The 22270-nt window shown below is 40.9% G+C and overlaps 2 protein-coding genes across 4 annotated transcripts in view; one reads left to right on the top strand and one right to left on the bottom strand.

Moving 5' to 3' along the window:
- Positions 1–356: 356 nt before the first annotated feature.
- On the top strand, positions 357–5948 carry lpar2a (lysophosphatidic acid receptor 2a). 2 transcript variants are annotated; one of them, XM_022210375.2, is made up of 4 exons: positions 357–549; positions 2179–2931; positions 5078–5340; positions 5720–5948. In XM_022210375.2, the coding sequence occupies exons 1-4, from the start codon at positions 531–533 to the stop codon at positions 5813–5815; spliced, it is 1131 nt and encodes a 376-aa protein (XP_022066067.1). In that variant the 5' UTR covers positions 357–530; the 3' UTR covers positions 5816–5948. The 2 variants fall into 2 exon arrangements, with proteins under 2 accessions (XP_022066067.1, XP_022066068.1); XM_022210376.2 differs by having other exon boundaries at positions 361–554.
- Positions 5949–6051: 103 nt separating this feature from the next.
- Positions 6052–22270, bottom strand: part of pbx4 (pre-B-cell leukemia transcription factor 4) — a 30486-nt gene continuing 14267 nt past the window's right edge. Inside the window, exons 3-9 of one of the 2 annotated variants that reach the window (XM_022210373.2) lie at positions 18677–18921; positions 17312–17502; positions 17036–17171; positions 16276–16432; positions 13357–13460; positions 12512–12598; positions 6052–9588 (exon numbers count right to left, since the gene is read on the bottom strand). In XM_022210373.2, coding sequence (XP_022066065.1) covers positions 9499–9588; positions 12512–12598; positions 13357–13460; positions 16276–16432; positions 17036–17171; positions 17312–17502; positions 18677–18921 — 1010 coding nt within the window. In that variant the 3' untranslated portion in view covers positions 6052–9498. The remainder of the gene's footprint in view (positions 9589–12511; positions 12599–13356; positions 13461–16275; positions 16433–17035; positions 17172–17311; positions 17503–18676; positions 18922–22270) is intronic. The other variant, XM_022210371.2, reaches the window with a different exon arrangement.

The raw sequence follows: 22270 nt of genomic DNA on the forward strand, positions 1-22270 counted from the left end.
CGTGGGGACCTCATTTTTGGTCCCTACCGTGACACGAGTCCCCACCGAGATAGCGTGGAGTCAGGTCAAAGTCCCCACCAAGTCCCCACAGAGAGAGAGAGAGAGAGAGAGAGAGACTGAATTAATTCAATTCCACTGAATTAGTGGAACATTTCATTCGCTAAGACACTTCCAAGTCAAGCTGAGGCTTTTTGCTATTGGCTTTTCGTGTGTTGCTCAGTGTTACTTTTATTTTTATTTTTTCTTTATTGTCCCCCTACATTTTGGGGGGATTCCCAAAGCAGAATGAACCGGTGAGTACTGCAAAAAAAAAAGTTGTAATCTTCGGCGTCTGTGTTGGCATCTATTTTGTCCGACTTCTCCGGCTGACCGTGGAGGCAGCGCACTACCTGTCGGTCAGATCCAGCTGATCGTGATTCAGACAGGCGTCGACCTGCCAGTGATCAGCACATGGATCCACAGCGGGATAAAGTGTTTCTGTTCCCTCGGATGGCAGCTCACACCGCCGGTCTGACATCGAACCAGTCTGGATGGAGGAACTTCTAAAACGTACGGTAAGTTTAATTAAACTAAAAGTTTATTCTCTAGAAGATGAGTTTTGGGAGTGAGTTACAAAGTTTCGGTGGCACATGCTTCACGGGAAGTTGAGTCACATCAACGTAAATGTTTGATTTCACCTATTTTAACCGTCGTTGCCCCAGACTGAAGAGAATAATCGTGACATTAATAAACATTACTCACCCTGATGCACTTGTGTTGTGGAATGCTTGTTATTCAGGCCTTAGCAGAATAGTAAAGGGAGTACTTTAATGGTTTCAGCGAAGAAATGTGAAGAGGTTATCCTTTTATAGTTAAAGCAATTCACGAAGAGCTGCTTTATAGTTACATCTTCTGGAGATACTACAGTAAAATCTGTCTCCTACTGCTGTGACTGTAGCTGGAGGTTTCCGTTCTGATAATTATCTGCACAGACTCTTCTGATCACACTGTACTGTTAAATATGTCAGTTACAGACTGGTGGAAAACTGAAGGAAAAACTAACATCAGGTATGTTAGTAAGATGTTGGGTCACCACAAGCTGCCAGAACAGCTTCAGCATTTATTCTCAGAGTGTGTGGAACCGTACTGGAGGGACGAACACTTTTCTTCCAAAACATATCTGCTGAGCTGGTGGCTTTGAGTGAGATCATTTATCAAACCATTCTTTAGATTGCGATATCCTGGAAGAGACAAATCCCATCAGGATAGATATGTTTCATCCAGGGGTAATGATAAATACTCAGAGAAACTTTCTATTGATTTGTACTGAGTTGATTAGAGCTCAAGTGGAACAAAACATAGCAGCACAACAAAACCCCCAGACCACTGAGGCTGTGAAACCTTCAGGCCTGCACGGATCTCATGATGTTCTTGCTCTCGCCCACTTGTTTCATATCACTGTTTTGCACAGCTCTGTGGTTTCTGTTTTCATAAATGTGCATTCATCGTTATTATTATTATTAGGGGTTTAGCCCTGAAGCTCTGCTGTAGTGTCTCACTGATGTAACCGCCATAAGACTGTCGGTTAGCAGTTGCTCTTCTGTTTTTCCATCCACATCTGGATCATCAAATGTTTAGCTTCGACCAGTTTCCAACCATGTCTCTGGTTGTTATTTCTATAGATCTAAGTACAGACATCTCTTTAGTCATCTTTCTTAATGAAGAGATTTGAGCAGTTTTCTATGAAGCTCCTTCCATCCATTCCCCAACAATGAACTGCCTTTTGAAGTCACTTAGATCTTTTCCTCTTGATCCAAAATCACAATCACTCAGGCCTGTTCGGCATTTTTATACATGCCACTGAGAAAGATGGGATGGAGTATATTGTTGTTTTCCCACACATTTATTCAGGTTTTCCCTTAAATTTGTTACCTGCCTGTATGTGTGAACGGCAGGGACTGACAAAAGGCAAGTTCAGTTTCAAAATTATATGCTCAATTAATTGCATCTTCAATGCAGCTGAAATTAGAGTGATTTTTAATCCTGTTTTGAAGTTCATTCAGTTTGTTAAAATGTCATTTGTGAGAGAAGGGGACAAAACTTTTCCATTACAGAAGGCGAGGACTGAATAGAGCCTTATATTAAACAGTCTTGTTGACAACATGTAAATATCCTCCACTTCCTGCTTTGTGTCTGCAGTTATGGCCACTGAGAGCAGTGTGTGGAATACCTGCAACTACAGCCACGATGTCACCTTCTTCTACAACTGGGTGGGTAAGAAGATCAGTGTAGGATGGACTACGCAGGACTTTGTGGTCATCGGACTGGGCTTGACGGTATGCCTTATTGTAGTCCTCGCCAACCTGATGGTGATGGCAGCCATCCTCCTGAACCGTCGCTTCCACTTCCCCATCTACTACCTTCTGGGCAACATGGCTGCAGCAGATCTGTTTGCAGGAGTCGCCTACACCAACCTGATGTTGAACACGGGCCCCTGGACCAGAATGCTCACCAAGGAGCAGTGGTACATCCGCGGTGCTTTGATCGACATCAGCCTGACGGCCTCCGTGGCCAACCTGCTAGCTGTGGCCGTGGAGCGCCACCAGACCATCATCACCATGCAGCTGCACAGCAACATGACTAAGCGGCGTGTGGTGCTGCTGATCGTCTGCATCTGGGTCACAGCCATCATCATGGGCCTGGTGCCGTCCACGTTTTGGAACTGCGAATGTGATCTTGATGACTGCTCCACCGTCGCTCCCCTATACAGTCGGCGCTTCCTTATCTTCTGGGCAGTTCTCAACCTGCTCACTTTCTTCATTATGGTGGCAGTGTACGCCCGTATCTTCATCTATGTGAGATACCAGAGCCGGTCCACGTCTCAGCACACGTCAGAGATACGACACAGTCAGACTGTTGTCAACCTGATGAAAACAATCTCCATGGTTCTGGGTGAGAAGCTGTTTGTCTGTGAAAATGAACTGTTAGATGTTATTTGTGTGTCAGAGGTGAAGGTGGTAATGTTTGGTTTTTCTATTCTCCAGGACTTTTAAAATGCACATTGTACCAAACATTAAGGGACATCCTGGTGTTTACCTGCAGCCTTGTTATCACATTATCTTTGTAAGGTTAAATGACTTTCATCTGAATCCACCCCAACACTTCTTGTATAGTGCAAAACATTTAGTTTAGAATCTGATTCTAGCAAACGGTCAGTTTTTGGCGGAATTTTAAACGAGACATGTAGAGGAAATGTCTGGATTGTTTTGGATTTTTGAAGATATTCTCAGCATAGTTGTTGTGCTCACAGAGTCGAGGCATGCTGAGATGCTTGTTATCTGTGGCCTGCCTTCAGCAAAAACCAGTTTTGTAGCTTTAGTTTGTCAGATCTTGTGTATTTCCAGCCGGTTGAACAATTGTTTAGACTTTCCGGGATATGACCACGTAATCTGCAGTTGCACTTCTTGTCACAATCAACCTGTTTGCTCAGGTGACTCATCTTCAGCAGGTAAATATGTTGCAATTGGCTGTTAACCTTGATATTTCGCAATCAAGCCCACAAATATGACCAAACATAACTGTGCTTTGACTCATGCGTCATATTGTGTCACTCTTTTGGTGGAGAATTTGAAAGGCCCCATGCTGTAGTTATAGTGTGAGTCTCATAAAATGTGTTCCAAGGTTCAGCTTAAAAAAACTGCAGATTGTTACTTCTATGCCTATATTACCCCTGGGTTTAACCTTTTTCCAAATAGGCTGTTTCAGTGTCCAACTGCCCACACTACGTTTAGGAAGAGGGGGCAACAGGCACCTCTCTGCATCTACTATGGGCACTTTCTAATAAGAAAGATTTTTATGTCCTAATATACACTATCATTCAAAAGTTTGGGGTCACTTATAAATGTCTTTATTTTAGAAAGAAAAGCCTTTTTCCAGTGAAGATAACATTAAATGAATCAGAAATACAGTCTAGACATTGTTAATGTGGTAAATGACTATTGTAGCTGGAAACAGCTGATTTTTAATAGAATATCTACATAGAGGTACAGAGGAATATTTCCAGCAACCATCACTCCTATGTTCTAATGCTACATAGTGTTAGCTAGTGGTGTTAAAAGGCTAAGTGATGATTAGAAAACCCTTGTGCAGTTATGTTAGCACATGAATTAAAGTGTGAGTTTTCATGGAAAACATGGAATTGCCAGTATGACCCCAAAACTTTTGAACGGTAACATCAAATGTAGTCTGCCAAAAAATACCAGGATGTCCTACATGCTGGATTTTGCTGTAGGCAAACAGGCATGCTTCTCTGGTCATTCTGACCCACAATCTTCTGTGCAGTGACGTCAGATGTGTTACAGCATCTCTCATGAAATATAAACAAAGAGCGGAAGCGTCAGATCAGAGGACAGCTTATTCTGCACTTCAGAGTATGATGGTTAAAGTTTAAAACACTATACTATGATGAAGTCAGTTGCTTGCTTACTGAATGTACAATAGTACTTTCTGAGGGTACTTGTATTGAGCTCTTAAAGTTAAAGTAGGTGATTTGCAACAAGACCTCTGTTCAGTAAGTGGCAGAGAGGAGCCAGCCAGATGTGGTGCTTATCTTGTTTTGTTCGTGTTGCAACCTTGAATGTCCAGATAAACATTTTCTAATCTATAGAAAAAGAAAGAAAGGGGGTCATCTCTTCTCACATTTGGTGGGTCTTTAGACACACTGTACACTTTTAACTATGTTCAAAAACAATGAAAACAAGAAGTTTTACCAAACTTGGACCGCCCGGCGAGGTCATCTGTATGTCATGGCAGAAACCACATTTACAAAGATGACCCCTGTGACCTTGAAAATTAGGTCAAGGTCACCAAATGCGAACTTGACCTGTATCTTATTATGGTACACCTGTGTACCAACTATGGTGAGGCTACATCAATATTTTATCGAGTTATCGCGCAGAAACCAAATTGTTACAGTCAAACAAGCAAGCAAGACCATGCCGCTCAAAACAATACCTTCCGGAAAACGACGTGTTTTCCAGGCAGTAAAAATGGATTTTGCATAATACAACTGATTGAATTTGTCTTACCATGTCTGCAGGTGCCTTTGTAATCTGCTGGACGCCCGGCCTCATGACTCTCTTGCTGGATGGGCTTCTGGGCAAAGACAGCCATGCCAACAGCTATGAGAAGTACTGCTTGGTGATAGCAGAGTGCAACTCTCTGGTCAATCCCATCATTTACTCTCTGCGGGACAACGAGATGCGGCGGACGTTCAAGTGGATCCTTTGCTGTCTGTGCCGGAGAAGCGCTCATCAGCAGAGGGAGCCTTCATCTGTCAAGATTAACAATCCGCTGCCAGAGGTACCGTCAGCTGCTGGGTTTGATGAGGCAATGCAGAAAACAACCGGTGAAACTATACAATCTGAACACTCCAATCAGGCTTAGATTACTTGGCTTCTTACAGTTGACTTACCACACCTTTGCACAAACTGATACCCAATCTGGTGTACCTTTTGAACAAAATGAAAAGTGGCGTGTCACCCAAACCAGAAGGAACCAGAAGATTTCTACTGTTTATTTCTTTGTAAATCTAAAGTCTGTTTTCAGGAGGGAAACCGGATGGTTGTTGATTTCATTAATATAAAAAGGGAATTGTAAAAGAATTGTATGACTTTAAAAAAAAAATTATATTTCCACCATGTGATGGTAGACTGAAATGATTTTATTATTTTGTTCACAGGAGACTCTTGGCTTTGTCCAGAAGTCAGCGGTTCGGCCGTTATGTAAGACTCAAGACACCAACGACAAAGACGGTTGGACAGAGCCCAGGCTATGACGCCACTTCAAAAACATTGTAATCTAAGCATTTGTTATTCAAGCTTTCTGCTGGACATTACACAACTTCTACAAAGCTCTTTCCTTCCATGTTTAGTTTTTGAAGCTGAATTAAAAAAAAAAAAAAAAAAAAAGTCTGACAATGATTTTCATCAGCATTGGAGAAAAGCTTTCCTTTCTCAGCATCATGTTTTCCTGAGCCTCGGTGCTGCTAACAGATTCACATATTAACCATAAGATGGTGCAATCTCTCCTTTTATTACATTTGACTATCACAAGAGCATTTGTGACAAATTATAAAATGAAACACTCCTAAAATCCGAAATCAAATACTGAAAAAAATCACACTAAATCATTTTTATTAATTTTCTAATAAGAACACTACAATTTGTCATATTCTTCCTTTTGTTTTACTCTTTCTAGAACAATTCTAAAGTTGAGGTATAAAAGGAGTTCATACAGACTCACAAGTCTGAAAACAGTGGGGGTTATATACAAGAGAAATGGAAAGACAGAGGTAGAGAGAGGGGTAAATACAAGGGAAAGAGGGGAGATACAAATATACTAATAAAAAGAAAGAAATCAAAAAGGTTTAAGGAGCCATTTGGTGCTGTGGATGTCATTTAGTCACTTGCACAATTCAAACTATCGTCAAACATGATTGACAAGAGGAAATATTTTGGATATAAAGCTCTGATGCAAATTTACAGGGGGCCATACAGTGAATGCTGAGAACGAGTACTTCAGCATGGACGTTTTTTTCTGTACTCATCTTCGAGGGGAGTTTCACATGCAAAGTGAAGCAAAGATCATCTGCTTAAATGTAAACTAGCCGTCTTCCTATAGGTTTGCCTGTTCCAAGTTAAAACGAGACTTATAATTTAGCTATTTTTCCAAAGAAAATCAAACAATTAAGCGAGTCTACTGCCATCATATTTTGACAATCCTAATGATTTAAATGTTTTTTAGAATTCACTATTTATCTGATGTGAAGGTCCACAAAATAATATTCAGTTCATGCAATTATTAAACCGTTTCAAAACTCCTTCTGCCACTTTGCGAATTGAAATTTCTGATTTTATGGAATGATAAGAGCAAGTTTGATTTAAATATTTGGAAAAGTGACTAAACAACTGAGGGAGTGTGGAAACTTAAGGGGAATCAAATTGGGGGGGGACCCAAAATAAAATATAGTAATGTCCATAGGAGAACACAATCGTCTTTCCACAGCACCAAATGTTTCATCTGTAAACCCTACATTGCAACCCGGTTATGTAACAAAAGACCTAAATAATATTCAAAACTGATACAGAGTTATTGTGAATCCTGTGACACAGAGGCCAAAATAAAACTGGCATCTCAACGAAACATCAAAATTTATAAAAGAAAAAAAAATACTGAAACATTACACAAACTGTACAGTGACATCCATTACAACAGGTAGAAAAAGGGGGTGGGGGCATGATAATTTGGTGTGGCGATAACATTATTCATACGATACAGTCATATGAACTGCTATGAGTAACAAAACAAGTAATTAAATGTGGGATATCACATGTGACCAGCTTTCAAGCTCAAGTTTTGTTCTGTAACATATGGTTCAACAAAGTCTTGACCGACACTTAAATCTTCATAAGGCTTCACCTTACTATCAAAATGCTTTGTTATTCACATAACAGTTAATGTATAAAACAGCTCCAAAGAATGAAAATCCCCCAAAAATGTTACAGGTTTGTCTTTAAACACGAGTTGAGTTTTTCTACACCCAGTGCTGCCTCTTTTTTGGTAACAGAGGAGAGAGAGAAGCCCTTGCCCAATCGGCCATACAACTAAAAAGTAAATAATTGTGGATTTACCGGAAGGTATTAAAAGATGGGTAAAGGGGAGAGCATGCCTTCTATGCTCACAATCAAATTACAGGTGTGATATGACAGTCCTCACTGCACCCACCCACCCAAGAAGCCCCACGACAACAAAAAGAAACCCCCCCAAAAAAAAGAATCAAACCAACTTGAGGCATGACGACACCACACAGAGAGACACGGATACAAATATAATTCCCTCCTCTCCTCGAACTGAAAAGGTGGCTGTGCACCAACTTTAGATAGACACAGAGTAGCATTATTACATTGCTGAACTTGGTATTTTTGGTTTTGGTACAACAGAAGGTTGTAGTGTGTTGCCTCGGGCTCACAAGCTAAAATGTATCGAGATGGGGGGGAGGGAGGAGATCTCAGTCGAGCCCCATCTGGTGTGTCATTGGCTGGTGGAAGCACCCAGTCTCTATAATGCTCACAAAGGTCAGAGGGCACCAGCCAGTTTGACTAAGACATCCCAAGAACACTGTACACACGCCCACACAGAGACACACACATCATAGCAATACATGATGCACTTTTTCCTTTTTGGTCTGACTGTAATAATTATACCCTTTATTTTTTGTTAATAAAAATTAAGCTAAAAACTTGGAAGGTTAAATGAAAACAAGATCACGCCTAGAAGTCCTACATGCATGGAAGACAGTCACGTATCTAAATTCATGTCACGTTTGTCCCAATAACACATCAATGCCCCACAATCTTTCCACCCTTCTTTTATCGTCATTTAAGATGCTTTATTGAGCTAATTTTTGGTGGTGGCTGGTGCATTCTTGGTGAAACAGCATTAGAAAATAGCCTACAATCAAATAAACTAGTGGACAGAAAGCAAGAAGTAAAGTCTACAAGCCATCTACCAACACCCTCTATTGGTTAGCAACAAAAAGGGCTATTAGTTACATCCACTCAACCAAAGATATTCTCCTCTCTCTGCCCTTTCCTCCTCTTCTCACCAGCCCTATTATCACTTGTCCTGCCTCATTTAGAACAGTGATCCCCTTAACTACCTTTTTACAGGTAGAGACACCCATAACAAGGATGCTAACTTTTGTGCTTGACACATCTTTTATGTCAGCTCACTATGAAAACGACTGAAAAGTTGTGAGGTGTGTGGTATGGAAAGGTCTTTGCATGCACCTTTGTGCATATCGCTTGTTCACTTTGAAATCTCCAACAGAATGAAACATCAAGCCGTAAGGACTGGAAGATACAACAGTGTCTTGAGTTGAGTTGGCAGAGGGTGATCTCAGAGGAACAGATGTGTTGACAACTACTGGGGCAGCACTTTGGTACGAGCAAGGTGAGCAGAGCTCCCTGGTGATCCGTATCAACAGTTTGGCTGTCAAACGCCAAGGCTTCAAGAGATACAGGCAATCACACACAGTTTTCCAAAGCAAAGGGTTGAGTGCAGAGGTCAACGGCACATGAACAAGCTGTGTGAGTACTGTGTGAAGTTAACGTGCATATACACATAATGTACAGACATCATGATCATCTACACAGCTGGGTCAGTGGTTTTTAAAAAGTCCTTGAAAGTAAAGATGTCGTCTCGGTATCCGGAAGCTCCATCCTCCTTTCATTCGGAGTTATGAAGCTTTGAGCATTGGAGTGGAGCTGGAGGGAGGATTCCTCTTTACAACTGTTCGGCTGTCCTGTGTTCCAGCACAGTGTGTGTTTATGAAATGCAAGTGCAGCCTTTCTGTGGCTATCGAGTTGAAAGACGAGGAGTAGTGAAAAATGGGGACAGAGTATGGTAGTCAGAGCAGACCGCAGCGGGAGTAAAGTGATGGCAGGGAGAGCCACCGGATCAGTTGGAGGTGTCGGAGTGGACGCTGCCAGGAGGACCGGGAGGGGAGGTAACCGAAGGGGGGTTGGTGGTGTCCTGCCAGCTGTTAGCCTGCAAACAGTCAGGGAAGAGAGTATTCTGCATGAAGAAGGAGTTTTATAATTAGCAGTCTAAATCAGCTATATTTGTGCTTACTAGTCAAAGGATTCAGCCTCAAGATAGCTTACTGGCTGCAGAACAAAGCTATTCATTCAAAGAACTACCTATCTCTGAAAACATGAGAGCGGTTTCCTTACTGATTACATTCATGTCTACGATTGCTCGGAGAACTCTGGTTATATGATGATTGGCACCTTCAGTCTCGAAAGATTATGGCTTGTAGAGCCCCAACTGTGAAAAGGCACTCAATTACAGCGAGCGCAACAAAAGGCGCCTGCTTTAACCCTGAAATGCATAAGCTGAGGTTGCTTTCTTGCAATATCTTTGTAATGAAAAGCTTTTTCATATACAGCTATTTCTCAAAAACATGTTTTTGATATCATTCTATTATTTTTTTTAAGTTCCCTTATATAATTTAAAGAAATTGTAATATTTTTATCACTACCCCGAGCTCGGTATCACTGATAATATCATATAAGAGGTGATGCAGTGAACAAATTTGGATAGAGAGAGAGCAGCAACAGCTGGAGGAAAAGAGTGGAAGAATGTCAACAAAATGGATGTTGACATTCTTCTATTGCTGCTCTGTGTGATATTCTTTTTCAATAATCAAAATGTTAAAATCTGTTATAAAATGAAAAATAAACATACATAAAACATGCAGTCATTCTTGTGTAGACAAAAATACAATACAAACAATAATACAAATTATTATTCTTAACCAAACTGACAAAAAATGGCAAAAAAAACCCGCACTGATTCTGATGTGTGTCATTTTTGACCCACGTATGGAAGAGTGTAGGGTCCAATCACTTTTGCAACTAAGGGTTAAAGTGGACATCTTTGCTTTGCTGGATGCCTTTTTTGATTATGTGTAGCCGATAAGCACAATCGGAGGCTGATGAGCTCCAATTGTCCATGTCAATGTCCATCACTTAGACATGCAACTGGTCAGTAAATGACCAATTCCGTCTGAATTCACAGATGGGGGTTGCAGCACCATTTTCAATTTGGCTTTGGAAGATAGTGGTGGAAGATCATGATAATAAAAAAACCTTTATGTGCAAAATTACAGGCATCTACTCCCAGTAGTTTTTGAGTTATGGCATTTTCAAATTTTAATAATTTAGGCCAAAATGCCCTCCCCCCAATCCTCGCATGGAATTTTTAAGTTTTTAAATGCTTAGATCTCTGCTTCTGGGTATCACAGAGACTTGAATTTTTTTTCTCCAAGCTCTCTACATGTTGGTGATGTCCTAGAAACAACACACACGCTCAGGAGAAGTCTCTACAGAGCAGGGGGGCTTGCCCAAAATGTATAAATTATTTGTAAAAACCACTCGCGAGTAGGGTTAAGGGTGTTAAAAATACTAGAAATCTTACAGATTAATGTCTCAGCACCATTTAGTATTGCTCTCGACCAGACTGGCTTATAACTTATACAAGGGGAGCCCTCTAAGCACTCAAAAACTACTGGGAGTAGATGCCTGTAATTTTGCACATAAAGGTTTTTTATATCATGATCTTCCAAAGCCAAACTGAAAATGGTGCTGCAACCCCCATCTGTGAATTCAGACGGAACTGGTCATTTACTGACCAGTTGCATGTCTCAGTGATGGACATTGACGTGGACAATTGGAGCCCATGAGGTTTTGGGATGGAATAAGCCAAATGGATGTCTGCGGGGTTATACTGTAGCAATACTGCATGTGTAGTCTGTACATGTCCTCAAATGTATGAACATATGCTTAACATACATAGAGTATGTTAAGTATAAATTATAAAAGTGTATGTACCTTTGCAAATGTGTTGAGTTCTGTGAATATTTCAATGTGTAAGAAATTCTTGCTCACATTTAAATATGTATACATAGACTGAGACACAGTTTCACAAGTCTACAACACAAATTGATTAAAATTGCTACAGTATTACTTCCCCAAAACATCTGATCCTGTCCTCAGTTTTGAAACACTTTTATTATCAGTCTAATTTTTTTTAGTTTAGCTCTTTACTAGAGGTTTGGCTTTCTGGAGAAAACTTAGAAATCTAGTTTATTTCAGTGTGTGTAATGTCCTTTTGTCAGCATTAAGTACTACATTCCTGAGAAACTGGGGTCTCCGAAATATCTTTCCCAACAAAAAAAACAAAAAACAGTGTTGGTTTCTTGCTACAAAAGTCGTCATTTTTTATATTTACTTTAGATACTATTGTTTGAGCATACAATACAGCATTAAAATGTGAAATGAAGATCTACTTCACATTGCAAACTCACATTGCAAGATTCCAGCTATTGAAACATTTGATTTACTTTAACGATTTCAAGTAACTGGAGAATAACATATTATGTGGTGCGACACTCCCTTGAAGTCCCATCATGCAAGTGTGTCTATCATCACCTGTCATGGCAGATAAATGTCTTTATTTGTGTCAAACGGTGACCCTAACAATTACGTTGTCCGATCTTGGAGACTGCAGCTCTTCCACTGTGAAGACCGCTGTTTGATCTTTGGGTTGAAGCCCAGACTCACCTCTTGTCACTAGTGTTGATCCTTGATATACAGATGATGTGGGGCTGTTGACTGACACAGAAGCAGGTGTTTGCTTTCTCTTCTAGTCAGAGGTCCATGGCAAAATTGTAAAAGCACACCTTTCACTGATAACCAAAACATCCTAGCCCAGGTCCCACTACTGACAGCACACTGTCACAAGACTTTCTGATTTGTGACAGTTGCTGCTCACGCATTTTTAAAGGTATGTGACCATCACACGCAACAGAAACAGTCTCTGAAGTCTCTGATTGTGCCTCCTATAGACAAATATCCTAATTAAATATTTTTTGTTCAGCTATACCACATGAGGGTTAGTTAGTACTTACATCCAGGCGATGAGGGGTGTAGAGGCCACTACCTGACAACTCCTCATAGCCGCCCGTCAGGTGTGTAGCACGGTGCAGGGTATCCACCTGTCAGAGGCAAAATATTTGAACACAAATGTCACCAGATTTGGCAGCTAATGATCAAACCATTTCTAAGTAGACAACCACAGGCTGACCAAGGGACTGGCAGCATCCGCAAACCTCTACTGCATGCTCCAGAACAATACAGCTACACTGCTATTGACAGACAACAACCACAGGGACAATTCAATCTGAGGAAATTTGTTCTTGGTCTACATGGGTGAGGTGAATATCTGAGATGTATGGAAGGGTGGGGTAAACTGGGACTGACAAAGGCAGGAGGCTGTGATACAGCTGGGGGTGTAGAGAAACTGACCATCAGTCAGAGATTACCGGTTTGATTCCCCAGCCCAAATTTGTAGTATTATGCCAACTGTAGGTTCATAACTGCAAGTGTACTGATGAAGTTTCCTGTGGCATCTAAACAGGGGTTTCCACACTGAGTCTGACGCTATGCTTGTGGAAGAAATGCATCTATGTGTACATGGAACTACAGAGGGAGATGTGAGAGCACAACTTTAAATAACCTAAAACAAACATTCCTCTTCAATGAGCACTTCAAGGCTCACTGTACATAGCAAAGCAAAAAGGTCAGTTTGTGTGTGTGTGTTGGTGGGGGCAGGAGTTGTCATTGTTGAAGGTATAGTCAGGAGAGGATCTGAGGAGAGGTCGAAAGGGGCTAGGCTAGGGGAAGGATTTCAGGGATGCTGGGTGGCTAGGTTAACAGCATTGAGGTCAACTCTGCAGCTGTCCTCAGTGCATACCTGAGGCTGGAGAGGGGGGGCGATGTTGAGACCCTCCCCGTTGAGGGAGCGCAGGCCAAGGTAGGTGTCGCCTGTGTGAGACAAGCTGTATGACCCCGGTGACCCTGCAGGCAATATATATATCCAATAGCCAATCAGCCCCACCACACAGCAATGGGGTCAAAAGGTTACCACTGGTCAGGGGCATTGCCTAGCTCAACCAAAACCTCATCTGATAAACATCTTCAATGAGGGTTGCTGTTCTCAGTGTGCTAATCCTGGATTCTCTGCACCACACATACATTATATCAGCTGCACACACCAACTGCTGAAATGTGCATCGCTTAGCTACAGGCGTATTTACAACTCTTAGACCCTAATGATTTGCAGGGCTCCAGACTGAAACCTTTTTTGGAGTGTGCGAGTTTCAAGTGGTTGCATTTATTGAGAAAAAAAACCACAGTGGTGGAAAGCAGTATTTATGTATGTGGTCTTCTTGTGAAATGCGGAGTGCACCTACATGCGCCGTTTTTCCCGCTCATAGAAAAGACCGTATGTACAAAATAAAATCACTCTGTTTCATTTAGAGAAATCGGACATTAGAATGCCCTAGCTGAACTCTTTAAAAGTAATTGCTGGTCACACACCTGTCTGAACACTTTGGTAAACTGTAGTGAAATGTTCAGCAAGTGATGTGTTTTGCCTGTGACAAGGTGGGAGGTGCGACCGATTGAGAAAGTTTGTCGTACCGGTGCTACCAATGAAAAAGTTAAGTCTGGAGCCATGCTTCATACAGCTGCATAAATGTTTTGCTAAAAATAATCCTTTCCTATATGTTAATACTATTTTTAAAAATTACTGCCCTTCTGTGTGGATTTCACATTCAATTTCTGATAAGTCTGTTCAGTTGGAGAATCCAATGTGTCGAACTAGTTTCCGTTCCTAAGAACTGATGCGGTGTGTGCCATATGTGCAATCTGGTGTGAGCCACCGGGGACGGGGTAGTAGTAGCAGTAGTGGAGGGCATGAGGTTTTTCACTTTGTGAACGAATAAAGGTAACAGAATGCTTTTAACAAACTGCTGCTCAGAGCAACTGTTAATGACAGAAGCCACTTTCTCAAAGTAGGACTCAGAGCTTATGTTGTGGTCCACTTCAACAACATTTGAATACATTCCCACATCAGGAAATTGTGGCAGGAAACTTCAAAGTTTACAAAAGGAAAAAAAACCTAACATTCAGATTGTATAGTCTATGTTGCTGTTAATACTTTGTATAATTAATGCACAAATTCAAGCAGTGGTTTGTGGTGTGCAATGTTAAATGTTACAACACAAAGTCTCCACTCCTGTCCTGTAAATTCATTTGTGAAATTTAATTTGATACACAAAACTGAAGCCTAATACTTGCAATTCACAAATGCACAGAATTTACTGTCAAACATCAAGATTTGAAGAGTCCAGAGACTAATCTGTACCTCTATTACTGTTACACACTACCAGTCAAAAGTTTGGACACACCTTCTCATTTTCTGGTTTTTCTGTATTTACATTGTAGATTCTCACAACACAACTGATGGTCCCAACCCCATTAAGAAGACAAGAAATTCCACATATCAGTTTTGATAAAGCACACCCGTGAAGTGAAAACCATTTCAGATGACTTCCTTATGAGGCTCATCAAGAGAATGCCAACAGTGTGCAAAGCAATAATCAAAGCAAAGGGTAGCTAATTTGAAGAATTTAAAATCTAAAAGCTATTTAGAGTTATTTCACACTTTTTTGTATACTACATAATTCCATGTGTGTTCGTTTATAGTTTTGATGCCTTCAGTGAGAATCTTCAATGTACATAGGCAGGAAAATTAAGAAAAATGAGAAGGTGCAGCAATTTTGTCTGCAAAATTCAGCTGGTAGCAAATCAGAGGACATGTTGGACATAGGTTTCTCACGCTCTTAAATTTAAAAAAAAAAACAACACATGTCCAGCCTTACAGATAGCATCAAATTTGGTCACTCTCACAGGCTTAAACAAGTCAACTGGCTGTTATTATTTTGAGAAGACTGAAGCCAAAAGAAACCGATTCAATTAGTAAAAATGTCTGAATGATCACCTACCTGATCCATTCAGCTTCCTTCGCAAATTGAGGTTGGTATATTATTACTATGTTCCATGTGTTGCATACTTGTTAAAATATATGGCAGGTTTAAAACTTTAGGTAACTCACAACAAAAGCACATGCACAAGTAACTAAAAATGGGTATTATTCTTTTGAAGAAAATACAGAAGATGGATAGAAAGTACTTGAAGGTGGCATCAGGTCAGTCCCACTAAGATCCCTGAGTATTATAACAGTAAGTTAAGTATATATTAAGTTTTGAAAATACAAAATGCTAGAAAAGCATCAGACACTTAAAACATATCACAGAATGTAAGTAAATGTTGGCTATCGGACTAGCAAAAAACAAGGCAGCCCACACTGCACAGATCAAAGTATCGACAAAAAAATACTGGTAACTTTTCATTGATAGAGATGGCAATCAGAAAAATAAAAAATAATGGAAGTTAGCTCGGCCATTCTAGGGAAAAAAGGTAGACATTATAATTGTGCTTTTTTGTTACCTTGAGAATAAAAGTGGAGACTACCAAGTAAGAAAAGATTGTGTTGAGATTTCTTTGGCTGAAGACATTTTACAAGCGACTTAATTCAAAAAGAATAGCATCATTCCACATGACCGTGAAAACTCATGTGGTAGCTAGCTTGGAGCACATTTGCTGTATGCTGGGTGGGTTTTCCTTTGAACTATCAGATCAGCTCATTGTACACTCTGTAGTTCAACTGGGTTCAGTTGTGCAAGAACAAGAGGTCATGGATATGAACAGAAGCCCGTAATTAAGAGCTGACAGAGCTTATGGATAGATGAGATGGAGGACGTGGTACCTGAGTTGGGTGTTGCCGGAGAGTTAGCCTGGCTAGCCTGCGCCGACACATTGGCAGCATCCACCGCTGTTTTAACTGCGTAGAGGTTCGCTTCCTCCTGGAACTTACCAATGTTCTTCTTGTAGCGTATTCTCTTGTTGCCAAACCAATTAGAGACCTTAGGAACAAAGACATCAGATTGTAAAACAGTGAATCATTTAGCTGCTTTGCTGCTTCAGCTAAAAAATGTGGAACAAGACTCAAAATATCCAAAGTAGTTTAAATCAATCCACTGGACTCTAAGAAAGTTCCTTGAAGACGTTTCACCTCTCATCCAAGAGGCTTCTTCAGTTCTGGTGGTGGTTGGTGTTGCCTCAGCTTTTAAACCTCTGTGAGGTGTGTCCAGGGCTATTATTCCAACGACCAATAGCAAAACTCACCTGAGATGAGATGAGTTTTGGTATTGGTCGTTGAAGAAGCCTCAGTCCAGTGGATTGATTGAAACTACTTTGGATATACTTCAGCTAAAAAATGTGGAACAAGAGTCAAAATTTAACTTTATGCTTTTCACTTTGATTTTTTAATTCTTTTTTTTTTTTAACTTATACTAGAAAAAACGTTTTTTGTTTTTTTTTTTAAACTAAATTTAAGCCATTTAAAACATTCTAAACACTGAAACTGATGAAAACATTGGCAGGTGATCCTGGATGTACAGACAAGCTCCGTTTTCATAAAAATGTACAGTATTCTTATACTGTCCTGAATCGCTGTGTCAATTCACCTGAGACACAGTGATCCCACACTTTTTGGCCAGTTCCTCCTTGGCTTCCTCACTAGGGTAAGGGTTAGACAAGTGGGAGTAGAAATACTCGTTCAGCACCTCTGTAGCTTGTTTGTTGAAATTGCGCCTCTTACGTCTGCCACACACAGAGAAGAAAAAATGACCAGCATGTTTGGAATGTACATGTCTGACACAACCATGTCACTTTAACCTCCAGGAGAAATCTAACACACATAGCACAAATAGCAGAAGTAGCAGGTAGAAACACACACAGACCTGGCATCAAGGAAGCGTGAGCGCAAAATCATGACAGCCTCACAGGTGCTCTGTTTGAGCTGCATCTGAATGGAGCTGAACTTGCGGTGGATTATGGCCACCATGCGCTCAATCTCCTTGGGAGAGATGGGCCGTGTGCGAGATTGCTCTCTCAGCAGGTTCATTACATGGTTGGTGAACTCACTGCAGGCCTGGAACAAAGAGAGAAAGAAAGGAGTTGAATGCTATTGTGAAAAGATGGACAAAGCACAGATTCTGCCCAGCGCCATGGCCAGTTTTGATGAGACCTCAGCTGTCTGATCCCTCAGTTGAAAAATGGTGCTAAGAAAAATAGAGCTATACTTGATTTATAAGCTACTAGAAGCAGTGAAATCATACAACACAGTTTACAGCTGTAATCCTCTAATCTGTATCACGGAAACGCCGTACAAGAGCAACAGAAGTACCAAAAGACAAGAACGCATTCATAATATGACTATGTTTTCCATCTGTTCATACTAAAATTATGTGTTAAAATCATGCTATATATGTATTACTGCAAAGTTTGTATGGCAGAGCACAGCAAATTGCTCAAACTGAAGAGAAAACACACAGGTACTATTCAGCAGAGACACTTTACATTCATTTACATTTTCCTCCTACTCACTGTGCTGTCATAATGTATTTTAACACAGGCAAATTGAATTAATTTGTTTTCATTTACAGTGTTTGTTTCCGTTGTTAGATGACAAAACAAGCATGAAATCGTGACTGAAACACAGCGCATTAAGGCTACATGTTAACCAGCAGTCACTTCCAAGCTGCTGCACTGCTAAAAAAAAATCCAAAACATGAAAAAAAAACATGAAATTAACAGTAGCACTTTGAATAGCTATATTTTCTTAGAATACTGCTAAAGTCAACGAATGCTACTGTGTAAAGTGTCTTTGAGTGTCTTGAAAAACACTATGTAAGTATTATTATAGTTATAATTGTTAACAATAGCACAATAAGAAGAAACTGACTTGTTTGATTTTAGTTTAAATCAAACCCAAACGGCTAATTTAAGGTTTCCATATCTGCAATGTCCGTGGGCCCACGTGGGATTGAAATGTAAGATTCCCGTAAAGCAAACGCACTGAAATAATGATATGACATACTTACTGTATTACACATCATTGGCCTTATTTTTGTTAAATATTTGTACACACTTATCTAGTTTTTACCCTTACATGTGTTTGGCTTCTTCTTGCTGTCAGGAGGTTGTCAACATGTTACAAAGCTCATATATGAAATCTGTCTACATACCGCTGTCACCGATTGTGGTATGGAGAGAAGAAGTATTTATAACAGTGTATATTTCAAGCATTTAGGAAGAGCACAAACCTGCTCATACTTCTCCAGCTCAGAATGATATATCTGGCGAATCTGAGCAAGCTTGGCTCTGTAGTCGGAGTGTTCGATGCTGCTGTCGGTGGGTGAGCCCCCTGCTGCTGCTGCAGCTGCAGCCGCTGCAGCTGATCCTCCACCCTTCTCTGGTCCCGACACCCCCTCTGCTAACAGCATGTTGTCCAACCGCATGATCTGGGGATCTGGGGGGTCCTCCTCCTGCACACCTCGTATACTCAGCACTGGAGAAGGGAGAGAAAGCACAGGGGTCAGGTAAGCTAGTATTTTCCTGTTTGTATTAGTCTGACCAAACCAGAACATGTTTCTATGTCGGAGCAAACCTGTTGGTGAAAAAGTTTTTTTTAAACTGAGACCACACATTTTCCCCAAAAGAGGCCAATTGTTGTGGCTTTGAGAGGTGCATAAAAAGATGCTATATCACTGCTAAAATTCAAAGATGTGCAGCCCTGTCAAAACCCAGTCAAGTTTCTCCCCTGAGTCACTGCTATGAGCGCCTGACTGAATTGTCAATGAGTCCGAACTTCCTCTGAATCAACAGCAGAGGGCAGTGTGGTCCCTCGGTGGCAGGCTGCCAGAGATAAGGGCATGAGGCATGGGACCAGTAATGGGAGTGCATGTGCTGTCACTATGAGCCCCAGTGGCCATAAGTATAGTTATCAGTCGCTGCTCTCCACCACTGTATTATACCAGGACCTCTGTCAGCCTGCAGCCATGCTCTCATCTCTCTCTCTTTCACACATACATGCACGCACGCGCACACACACACTCCCTTACAGACACCACTCTGTTACTGAAAAGTTTTAACTTCAGACGGCCATTTTTTCTTCAGAGCCTGAAGCTTTTAACACTTAACTAAATTGTCACTTGCCCCTTTTGCTTCTCAATTATTCAACTTCAGAAAGTAAGAGAAGAAACCTTGTATCATAGTTCAATGTGTTTAACAAGATTTGCAAGTGATTCAATTATTGTAAAATCTGTAACTATCAGATATGAAATATGTGATTAATTTTAGTACCACGCATGAATTTAAGGTAATTTCTGAGGAAAAAATAACATCACAGAGTGGCCTAGCAGAAATCAGAGCCAATTAGAAAAAAAACATGTAAAAGTGCAACATATTGTTGCAAAAAAAATTAAACAGCTACTACTAATTTTCATGTTTAAAAGACAAGATGTCTCACTTTTTTGTATAGAATAAACATTTATTTGATTCATTTAGAAAATAACTGACAGAGTAATTGATCATTTAATTACTCAGTAGTTGCAGACCTAGAACACAAGCTTAAGTTTATGTACAACAGTAAAGTGAGCACACTTTAAACAATATTTGCATTAGGAATAAAATTATTGTTTCAGAGTCATGTAAACACTGCGCTTTGTCAACATTTATGTAATTTTTTTATAAATGGAGAATTAAATCAAGAGATAAAAGCCAATTTAAAATGCAGGGAAACCAGACAGGATTCTGAAGGAGACAGATGCTAACAATACGGATGACAAGATTAATTCCAGGGGAAACTGGGTGGCATTAGGCAATTGTCCTCCTTAAGGATTATGCTAGTTTGTCAGCGCTTATCGTCAAAGGTTAGGGGAGGCATGAATTCACGGTAAGAGCTTCTCTTGTGAGTCTTGAGAGTCTTTACAACATTGTTGCAAGTCTTTCCATTACACTGAGTCTTTAAGTTGCTGTCAAAGTTTCTCTGTAGAGAGTCGCACCGAAAAAAAGTTTGCAGCTGTGGAGCAGTCAGACCTAACAAATGAGTGGAGCTGTACTGTAGGGTAACAGATGTGAAGAAACGCAGAGAAAACTGTTTGGCTTAAAATTTCCAAGTGCTATGGAGCAAATGACTTTTGGCTTTTTCATAACTTAATTTGATATATTGGTCTGTTTCACGATTGTACCGGGCCTTTTGTAGCTAAGTGTCCAACTTTCCTTCTTTTTTTCTTGTTCCTTCTTGCCTTTTTCTTTCCCTCTGCCTAGGTCTCTTCTCTCTCCAAGGCACATTCCTGCTCTGCTGCTCCCCCATCTCAGGGCTCAGGAATGCAGCAGACCCAGCCGCCTGAACTAATGACCCTGATTCGCCCATCTCTTTCCCTCCTCTTTTTCTTTCCTTTCAGTAATTCACAAACGATCTTTGCACTTTTTTAAACAGATAATCTCTAGATAACTCATCGATCAAGGAACAAAATAATGTGCTTTGGACGTTATACTTTGATACTATTTTGATACTGTCTACACTCTGATGAAGTTTAGAGTTTTAAGTCCTGACAAAGTCTAGGGCAGCCCACTTACAGACAGCATGGATTGTATGTAGATAGATTTGATCTATACTGTCCATTCACTGAGATGCAAAGCTGACCTACACTGGAGAGGGCAACTGTAGCTCTTGAAGCTTCTCACCTTGCCCCCCTCCCTTTTGCCCTCTCTCATTATGGCCCCCAGCTGTAGCCTAATGCCCCTACATTCCCCTAATTACTCCAATTAAGCTGTGATTACCCAGAATTGCGCTCATGCACAGTCTAGTGGCCTAGTGGTATTATAGCAGCTGTTGAGATGAGTTAAGCTAGTGTACTGAAAAAGACCACAAGACCCGTAAAAAGAAGTCAAAAAGTGTTTTACTCTAAAATTAACGTGAGCTATCCAAAATGAGGAAATAACATCAACAATGAAAAGTCTGCAGGTCTAAGAACGGGCTGGCTGTTTTGCTCCAAAATCTAAGTAGTGTTTTCTTTTGATCAACTGGTTCCTGACATTGCTACTGGACTGGGTCTGTTACTGAGAGACTAAAACTCAAGAGTGCTGCTAGCAATGATACTTAAATTCCCCTTTTAAATTGGAAGACAGCTTAAGGCCCACAGCCTGCATCCACAGCCCTTAGAAATCACACCATTATGCACCCGTTACCAGCCAAGCTGGGCGGTGTGGCATTGAGAGACGAAGCGAGCAACACATACTATGAAATATTCAGGGTATCCAGCTGGGCTTTCACTGCATACATAATCATTCTCATTTTTGCACAGCCAATGTGGAGACGTGTGCCGTGCAGACACAACACACAATGCATGAAGTGGTGCAGGTAAGGGTGAACAACCTAACCAATAGTGTAGTGCTGTACATTAACTGTAATGCCTTCCACACATAGGCATAGATAAGACTTAAACGCAGTCAGTATATCATTGCTCAGCTCACAGCACAAGCTTTATCCTTGTCTGTCTTTTCCCTCGCTAGCATCCCCTTTTTCACTCTGTCTCCCCCCAACACACATCCCCTCCCCCCCTCTCCCTTTCAGCGCACCCCCCCCCCATCCCCACACCTCCCCCAGTGCCCCCTCCCTCCCCTCTGTTCTCCATTTCAGTCGAGTTCTCCATGTGAGCCGCAATCCCTCATGCTGTCAGCCCCCCCTCTCCCTCTCTCTGTAGACAGACAGGATTAGCATTTTAATTGCATCAGCTCCCTTGGGTATTCTCAGCCTTTCACTGGGAGAGAGCAAGGGAGCGGGAGAGAGAGAGAAGGATAGAGAAGGAAAAAAAGGGGGAAAAAAAGGGTAAGGAGAGAGAGAGAGAGGGTAG

The sequence above is a fragment of the Acanthochromis polyacanthus genome, chromosome 21 (assembly GCF_021347895.1).
Source record: "Acanthochromis polyacanthus isolate Apoly-LR-REF ecotype Palm Island chromosome 21, KAUST_Apoly_ChrSc, whole genome shotgun sequence".
Classification (NCBI taxonomy): domain Eukaryota; kingdom Metazoa; phylum Chordata; class Actinopteri; family Pomacentridae; genus Acanthochromis; species Acanthochromis polyacanthus.